This window comes from Physcomitrium patens, chromosome 14 (assembly GCF_059467195.1).
Source record: "Physcomitrium patens ecotype Gransden chromosome 14, ASM5946719v1, whole genome shotgun sequence".
In the NCBI taxonomy this organism is placed as follows: Eukaryota; Viridiplantae; Streptophyta; class Bryopsida; order Funariales; family Funariaceae; genus Physcomitrium; species Physcomitrium patens.
In genome coordinates, this window is record NC_143423.1 from 5,129,080 (window position 1) to 5,138,704 (window position 9,625).

Consider the following 9,625-nt stretch of genomic DNA (forward strand, 5'->3'; position numbering starts at 1 on the left):
GAACAAATGAAAGATTTCCAAATTCATGCATGAGAAGTATGTGAGGCTATATTCCCTTGAACAAGCTCACATCGACATTACCGTAAAAAACTCAAAAATGTGCCCAAAATACAAGAAAATCAGTGCAAAATTACAGACGCACGAGAAGAGTCCCACAAAAGGAAATAATATTCTGATAGGTGAACACAGAGGCAGGAGGACTAGAAATCGAGGCTACCCCTCACAAGATTAGGTGTCCACATTTGATCTACTCCTCCGCGGACTCAACCTCCTCGGCAGCACCTGTCTGGTTGTGCTTCTTCGCATACCTCTGATTCCTCAGGAACTTAGGGTCCATCTGAATCATCAACACGTTATCTCAATGAGAAAAACAACAGCCGGAGAACGCACACGGCCATGACCTAGGGGAAATCGAGATGGCTAGTTGCTGCTCGGTACGCGCACAGTTCTTAATTGATCATGGAACTATATAAAATCCAATTCATTAAAAAGTACGATACACAGTAAAATTCACAGTGCTTAGAGAAAACTGAAAAACGGCATCGACAAGCCAAGTGGAAACGCTTACCCCCTTCCTTGAGATGTATTTATGCTTCTTAACCTTCTTGATACCATTCTTGTGGTTCTTGTAGGACTGGTTGTGCGCAGTGTGGTTCTTGGACTTCGCCATCTTACCTGCTACAAAACCACAGAAAAATCAGTCAATCAAGACACCGACAGAGGAACAACAACACCAGTCCCTGGGGCCACAGCTGCCACACTAGAAACTATTGCTGCATACAGCCGCCCCTTAACAGCACCCTACCATACCTCGAAATCATGTGCACAAAAGAGACAAGTGACTTCAAAACCAAAACCCTGGAGTGGCACAAAAGCACCTCAAAACTAAGAATGCAAAAACGACTACCGCTATTCCTTAGATGCGGCAACAACGCACCTAAGACGCAGACGAGGCGACTCAAACAATATTACAGTGCGACGCAGAAAAAGGGGTTTGCAAGGAAGAATGGTCACCTGATGAAGGGTTCGCAGGTGCTCCAGCAAGCTCACGAGCAGTCCGGGAAATGAAAGGGCCTGAGCACTCGAAGCCCTAACCCTAAGGGGCCGCGGGCGGAGAAATCCCGGTGATGGGCGTGGCATCGACGGGCATGGGTTCCACGCACGGCATTAACCTCCGTACGTTGACCCTGTAACCGTGCCGTTTTCTCCGTGGGACTTTTTACCGCGTATTCCTCGTTCACACCGGCCATGCAATGGCGTGGTTTTAATATGGGCGAGATAATGAAACTATTGTTTCCTCTTTAATTTGTAATGTCTGTTTTTTCACATGACTACTCTTCTTTGAAGATGAAATATGTCATGACAAAACGGAAATGTAGTATGGACAAAAAATGGAACAGATCATATTTTTTTTGTTTCTTTGTTTGTGAGTAAGTTGAGGGGTTCTAAGTTTTGTTCTTGATTAATAAAGTGCTAAATTTCTTACGAAAAACATTCATGTAAGGAATTAAGCATCAAAATAATAAAAAATAAATAAATTACACAAATTTCACCTTGCATGTCTGTCTTTCAATATTGATGTACAACTTCTAATAACTAGAGTGTGATGTATTTATGAGTTGAGCACTAGGATAATATTTGAGGATTTTAAATCTTACATAATCACCCATGTGCAAATGCACTGTTACTCAAGCAAGTACTATATCAGTGCACAACAAAACAAAATACTGTGTATTGCAACAACAAACTTTGTGTGGCCATAGATGTGAAGTATAAGTGTAAAAATTATAGTTCAAGTTGCAACATTGATTTTGGTAAGAACAGTCAATATATCTGTTGATTGCAATTGCACTATATAGATTGAAAGGATACTTAAACCTGTAGAACATGTGTTTTTTTGTGTATTTACATACACTCATTGAACTTGTTACAAATTAAATATAAACAAACTTAATTATTATATATATATATATATATATATATATATATTTTTTTTTTGCAGAAGTATTTAGAGGTGAGATTCACAACTAATGATGATAACAACAATAATTGTTATTTTTTGTTACTATTGCTAACTTCTCAAGAATCGAAAATTCAATTAAATTAGTAAAAACAGTTGGAAAAAAAAATGTTAAGTTTAGAAATGCAATGAGATTAAATTTAGATTCTATTGAACAAAATTAATATCACTAATAAAAATTAACACCTCAATCTCCAATCGAAAATGTCTGAGAAATCTTTTTGAATTATTAACAATAATTTTTTCTTGGATTTTCAATGATTATTTAAACACAACAACATGGAAAATTATTGAAAAAAAAAAAAGTTGATGATTTTTTCTTTTCTTTTCTTTTTTAAGCAAAAATACACGTATGTCACAGTTCAAATTATACATGTATAAGCAAAAAAAATGATTCTACAATCTTATTTATGATTATTTAAATCCACAGTAAAATGAATCAATGGGTGATCACAACTACTCAATTCTAGGTAGAATTGGAAGCACCAACAATGGAAGTTACATGGTGCCAACAAGAGCAACAATATCTTTGTTAAATGACATGGCTTTTGATATCAAGAGTTAAAAATCAAAGTGAGAAGTGACGTTTGAATGGTTTAAAATTTAATATACAAAACAATGAAACAAACTTGTAATATCTTTTGTAATTTCATACTTCAAAGCTTTAGATTGTATAACTCGATTAACAAAATTCACATTGACAGAAGAAGAAGAAAAAAAAATATATATATAAAATATAAAATAAAATATAAAATAGAATTTAGGGTGATTGATGAAAGAATCAATTGAAACTAATCATGCGAATGTATTAAGAAAATAAGTTTCAAAAGATTGAAAGGTTTATAAAAAAAATTAGAAAAAACACAAATGTACAAATAAATGAGTTTAGGTTTAATAAAAATGAGATCAGCAACATTGTTAAAATTCATATTTAAACAAGAACACCTCTCCCTTACAATATATGTATATTTCTTTGAATTGTGTATTAGTTAAAGATTTATAAAAAAATTGAAAATAATAATCATACTTTCAAAGGTGCTTAAAAACAATGTGACAAGTAATGTGCGTGTGTGTATGTTTTTCTTTCTTTCTTTTTTCCTTTTTATATTGTTCTGTTTCCTTTTTCTTTCTTTTTTTCTTTCTTTTCTTTCTCTATACAAAAGATGGGAGAGAGGAGATGCTGTAAAGAGGTAGTGTGTAAAGTTTATTTGACTTAGCTGCAGTGTATTGTATATCTTCATACACTTCAATGTGGGCAAGCTTTCACTGAATGATTTACTTTTGTTTGATGAAATAATAATTATTAAAGCTACATTAGCGAGTAATACAGTCTCAATGAAAATATGCTTATCACACAAGTGAATTGAGCATACTTGAAAGCTTATCTTTGAGCAAGCACATGTTTAAAGAAATAAACAACATAAGCACTCAAATTAGGATGAAGAAATACATTATGTGCACATGTAAAAATGATTTTTTCTATACCAAGCAACTAGACAGATCATTGTAACAACATGATCATTCAAAATCTTTGGTAGTCTAAAATAAATTTGTCATAATTTATAGGTTACAAGCAAAAATATAAAAAAATACAAAAATACATAGATGATGTATAAAATTTGAAAAAAAGTGCATGTTAAATATTATTCTAAAAAAACAAAAAATATATATACTTATTAATTTTAAAAAAAAAAAATATAATATGCCAATTGGCAATTACATCTTTCTAATGTATCACCAACATGTGTATGATATTATTAAGAAAATGTTAAATTATTATAAACTTTTATTAAATTGATCAATTTATAAGAAGATCAATTTAATAAAAGTTTATAACAAGTCTTATCATTACACCACCTCTCATCTTTGTTCTCCATTCCCAATCCTTATTCCAAGTTCTCTATTCTCAATCCATGTCCTTTGTTTTTTGTTTTTACTCTCATCTCTTATTACTTGCTCCTAACTTCCATCCTCTACTCCTTGTTTCCAGCCTCCATTCACTATTCTTAGTCTCGTCACATGTTTCTTATTCTCAATCCTTCTCCCATAATCCCAATCTATGTCGATTTTCCATGTTTCTAGTCCTTGTTTCATGTTTTCAACTTTCATCCCCTGTTTCTTGTTTCTAATCCATGTCTCATATTTCTTATTTTCAATTCTCAGCTTATGTTCCATGTTCTATGTTCTCAACCACCATCACCTATTCTTTGTTCCTAGGTATCATCTTATGTTCATATCTCTCATCTTATGTTTCTAATTCTAATTTTATATTTTTTATTTCCAACTTCTATTCTTTTTTTCATGTTTCCAATCTCATCTCATGTTTCTTATTTCCAATTCTCAACCTTCGTCTCATGTTTCTAATCATTGTCTCATATTTCTTATAATTGTCTCATATTTCTAATTATTGTTTCATATTTCTTATCATTGTCTCATATTTCTAATCATCATCTCATGTTTCTAATCATTGTCTCATATTTCTAATTATTGCCTCATGTTTCTTATCATCATCTCATGTTTCTAATCATTATTTCATGTTTCTAATCATCATCTCATGTTTCTAATCTTCATCTCTTATTTCTTATTTCTAATTTTTAATCCCATATCATATTTTTTATTTATAGCTACCAATTTCCATCTCATGTTTTATACTTCAATTCTAAGCTTCCATTTCATGTTCCATATTTCAATCCCTAGCCCCCATCTCATGTTCCATATTTCAATTCTAGCCTCCATCGCATATTCTATATTTCAATTCCTAACTTCTATTTAATATTCCATATTTCAATTCTTAGTCTCTATCTCATATTTCATATTTCAATTCCTAGTCTCCATCTCATATTATATATTTCAATTCCTAGCCTCCAACTCATATTCCATATTTCAATTTCTAGCTTCCATTTCATGTTCCATATTTCAATTCTTAGTCTCCATTTCATATTCCATATTTCAATTCCTAGCTTCTATTTCATGTTCCATATTTCAATTCCTAGTCTCGATCTCATGTTCCATATTTTAATTCCTAGTTTCCATCTCATATTGCATATTTTAATTCCTAGCCTCCATCTCATATTCTATATTTCAATTCCAAGCTTCTATTTCATGTTCTATATTTCAATTCCTAGCCTCCATCTCATATTCCATATTTCAATTCCTAGCCTCCATCTTATGTTCCATATTTCAATTCCTAGCCTCCATCTCATCTTCCATATTTCAATTCTAGGCTTCCAATTTATGTTCCATATTTCAATTCCTAGCCTCTATCTCATATTCAATATTTCAATTCCTATACCTCATCTTATGTTCTATATTTCAATCCTTAGCTCCCATCTCATGTTCCATATTTCAATCCTTAGCTCCCATCTTATGTTCCACATACTTAGCCAATGTCTCTTTATTTCCATTTCCATGTTTTTAAAAGATAAGAACATTCACTATCAACTTCAAGTCTCTCTTTGCCAATGTAATGACCATGTTTTAAGTTATTTGTTGCTCAATTATTAGGAGTGTCAACAAATTGAATAATTGTTTATTTAATGACATGTAACATTTAATTTTGAGACAAAATATAGTGCATCTATCTTATCAAACTTTGTATGTATTATTAAATGTAATGTAATGTTCAATATGAAAAGTCAATAAGATGGTACTTATTAAATACCTTGACTTTCAATTATTATTCAATTCTTATTTTTTCTACCATGGTTTGCATCTTCATATTACCACAAAGATTAGATTGTGCTGAAAATTAAAAATCAAAGCATTAATTTTATTTTCAATGATTTTTTATTTTTTTATTTTAGTTGTATGTAAATCTATAATTAAGTTGTATGATATAATAGATGTTGATGCTTGATGCTTGCTAATCTTATACAATTGAATGTATGTGTTTGAATCAGTTGTGACTTGCACATGTAGTTTCATAGCTTTAAAAATTATACAATTATGTGTCTAAATATTAGTACAGGTTATAATCATATTCTTACTTCTCCAAAAGGCATTAGAGACATTAACACCTTTTAGATGATCAAAAAGCCATCTAAGAGCTACTTGTTCCTAAAACCATAAGCAACATACAAAAACATTGAAGAGCATAGGATTTTGAGAACACATGGTGAGAAGTTCTTAGATTAGTTTTCAACAAGGTGTTATGCAATCTTTTAATACATCAAAGTACCCTTAGAAGAAAATCACTCTATTAAAGAATTTGAATACAAAATTTACACAATATTAAAGGACACCCATGCCTCAAAGTCAAACAAGTTTTTCTTGATACCAAGTTCAAAAGAATAACTTCTAAGATTTCCCTCATTGCGTAGAATTCGGTGACATGGAGTAAAAAAGCAAATAGGATTCAAGTGTAGGGACATAGTCCTTAGAACCTTCTAGAGACAAGTTTCTAGAACCTTCTAGAAGCAAGTCTCTAGAACCTTCTAGAAGCTTCTTAGTTGGCAGAAGATATTAGGGACATAATCCTTAGAATCTTCTAGAGACAAGTTTCTAGAACCTTCTAGAAGCAAGTCTCTAGAGCCTTCTAGAAGCTTCCTAGTGTCAAGGACAAGAGCTCGATGAAAAATCAATTCAGACAAGTGAGCCTTCACTCAAAGAGAAGTAACGAAATATATATAAACAAGTATATATATTAAAAGAGGAACTGGAATGGCTATTGCCAAAAGACAAGAAAACTAGAGACCCTTGAAACTAGACTAGAAGCAAGAAAGGAGTTGACAAGAGTGAAGAAGCCTTCACTCTTGTCTCTATATATACTCTCTAACTAGGGGCTACGTGGCGACATTCTATAGGACCTCCAATATGTGTTGACTTTGTAGGACACATGCCTTGACTTACAAGGTAAGTTTTTCTACGTGTGGGCCAGATAATTAGCTTGATCTTCAAGCTAACAACATGTGTGGCACATGGCCAACTTGTTGACCACGTTTTTAATCCAAAAAGTCAATTAAAGACACCTATGAAGTCAAAGCAGCGTCTAGGAAATTTCTAGGAAGCTTCTATATTAAATATTATAGAATTAACTTACTTTTACCTACTTCTTTATGTAATTATTAGCTTACATGATTATGGCCGTGACATTACCCCCCCCTTCTAGGAACGAGTTCCACGAGGAGCGGTCATCATATGTTGAGGAAATCTATGATGCGACGAATTATATTCGCCACATACTCTAATCTCTGTTCTCTTCGAAGATGATTGATAGGGCCTCTCAACCATCGGTAGTGTCCCATACTAGGGCGGGAAGACCAGCCAGTTATTTGATCATTGTTGAGGCCTTCGTAACTTCCTTCGAATAGAATATTTGGAACACCATCAGGAGTTGTTCCTATCTCTAGTAAAATCACCAAATATTGGGAGTCCCTTCCCAAATCGTGATACCAAACGCGTTGTATCTCACCATCTATTCGAGGAAGAACATGTCATTTTTAAAGATCTTCATCTCGATTGCGTCGTCTTGAAGGTTGTGACAATCGTAATGTCTCGTCCAACAGGTCAGCAAATGAAGGCTCTTGAGTTAAATCCATTGGTTGTTGGTTCTCCATCTCTTGAGCGCCACTACTACAACGAAGCTACGAACAAGAATTGAAAGTAGAATGTTATCTTGCCTAGATGTTGTTTCTTTTATAAAGAAGGTTTTCATCTTCATTTTGATGGATGTCGTCGATGAAAAGCCTCCACCGCCTTTGCTGCATTTGCAAGATTCTTTATTGGCTCCCATGTGCGTTAACTAATATCATATCCGTGCCAATGGACAAGATATTCTATTTTATTTCGACGCCGCCTTGAATCTAAGACTTCTTCTACTACAAACTCTTCATTATTGTCCACTTCTATATGAGGAGGTAGAGCTTGTCGTCTTCTTGATATGTCTACTGTCTTGTATGGTTCAAGAAGAGACACGTGGAATACTGGATGGATTTTCATTGTCTTCGATAGATGTAAACGATATGCAACTGGATTGATTTGTACAGAAATAGAAAATGGTCCCAGCCTTCGATAGTCCAACTTGTCGCAAGGACGAGTGGTCTTGATATTACGACGAAGTAGCCATACCTTATCACCCACGTTGAGTTGTGGTTGCTCCTTACGATATACATCTGCGTTTATCTTTTGTCGTTCTTGAGCTTCTTTCAATTGCGCCTTCATTATTGCATGTAACTCTGACAACTGATTTGCCATATCTTTTGCTGCAGGATTATCAACTTTTGAAAAATCAAAAGCATCAAGTTGTGGATAATAGCCATAATTGGCAAAGAAAGGTATTTGTTGCGCGGAGGAATGTACCGTATTATTATAAGCAAACTCTGACAATGGCAAAAGGGTTGTCCAATCATCTTGTTGGTAGTTGATGGTACACCTTAAATACTGCTCCAAGACTTGGTTTACGTGCTCTGTTTGTCCATCAGTTTGAGAATGGAAAGCCGAAGATAGCTTTATGTCCACTTTTAAAATCTTGAAAAAGATCCTCCAGAATCTCGACACAAATTGAGTTCCCCTATCCGATATGATATCTTTAGGTAATCCATGATAGCGATAGATATTATCAATGAAAAGCTTACCTGTTTCTTCACCTGTGATAGATTTTGTACATGGCACAAAATGTGCCATCTTGGTGAAACGATCTACTATCACAAATATAGAATCATAAGATCTTGAGCTTAGAAGATCTGTGATGAAATCCATAGAAACAGAAGACCATGGTTGTTCTGGTATAGGTAATGGCTGAAGAAGTCCGTAACATCGATGACGAGGAGTTTTTGATCTTGAACAAATATTACATGATTGTACAAAGTCTTTGACTGACTTTCACATTTGTGGCCACCAAAAATCTCTTGATATGAGTTCCAAAGTCTTATTATATCCAAAATATCCTGCTGCTGGAAAATCATGACGTGCTTGAAGAACACGTAAACGTGATTCTCCTTCTGGAACATATAAGCGTCCTTCAAAATATAATAGATTATTCTTGAACTCGAACTTAGAGGAATCATGAGACTTGGAAGAATTATTCTCAATATCATGAACAAGAAGGTCTAAGGACATATTGGACTGGATTTGCTTGAGAAAAGTTGAATCAACAGTCAATGTTGATTTCATTGCTCGGAGATGAAATTGCTCCGGTTTCAAGAGAATCGTTCTTTGTTGCTCAAAAGCTGCATCTCCTTCTTTTGGTGCAAAATAAGAACGTCTAGACAATGCATCAGACAAACCTTGTTGTTTTTCTGGCCGATAAGTGATAATGAACTGGAATCTTGACAAAGACATACTCCAACGAGCTTGATAACGATTCAACACGCGTGTTGACATGAAATACTCGAGATTCTTGTGATCTGTATACACAGTGACTGGACTAGAAGTGCCTTCTAGATAATGACGCCATTCTTGAAAGGAATCCACGATTGCAAGCAGTTCTTTATCGTGGATCTCATAATTGATCTCGGCTGCTGAGAATTTTCTTGAATGAAAAGCTATCGGATGAAGTTTGTCATCTGTTCCCATTTGTGACAAAACTGCATCCAAGGCAAAATCCGATGCGTTTGTTTCCATAAAAAATGCCTTGGAAAAGTCAACACGATATAAGACTGGTGCAGA

General features: G+C 33.9%; 1 protein-coding gene across 4 annotated transcripts; it reads right to left on the reverse strand.

Annotated features, from left to right (window-relative positions):
- Nucleotides 1-135: 135 nt before the first annotated feature.
- Nucleotides 136-1,060, reverse strand: LOC112291059 (large ribosomal subunit protein eL29z). 4 transcript variants are annotated; one of them, XM_024538009.3, is made up of 3 exons: nucleotides 1,015-1,060; nucleotides 569-675; nucleotides 136-337 (listed from the first exon to the last, which is right to left on the reverse strand). In XM_024538009.3, the coding sequence occupies exons 2-3, from the start codon at nucleotides 668-670 to the stop codon at nucleotides 248-250; spliced, it is 192 nt and encodes a 63-aa protein (XP_024393777.1). In that variant the 5' UTR covers nucleotides 671-675; nucleotides 1,015-1,060; the 3' UTR covers nucleotides 136-247. The 4 variants fall into 4 exon arrangements, with proteins under 4 accessions (XP_024393777.1, XP_024393779.1, XP_024393778.1 ...); XM_024538011.3 differs by having other exon boundaries at nucleotides 569-678; XM_024538010.3 differs by having other exon boundaries at nucleotides 938-1,060.
- Nucleotides 1,061-9,625: the final 8,565 nt, after the last annotated feature.

What these genes read in the sequence shown, in the direction of transcription:
- LOC112291059 (XM_024538009.3), bottom strand. Translation starts at nt 670, where the DNA reads ATGGCGAAGTCCAAGAACCACACTGCGCACAACCAGTCCTACAAGAAC. An exon ending in AATACATCTCAAGGAAGGGG is followed by an intron (nt 338 to 568) that starts GTAAGCGTTTCC and finishes TTGATGATTCAG; the next exon opens with ATGGACCCTAAGTTCCTGAG.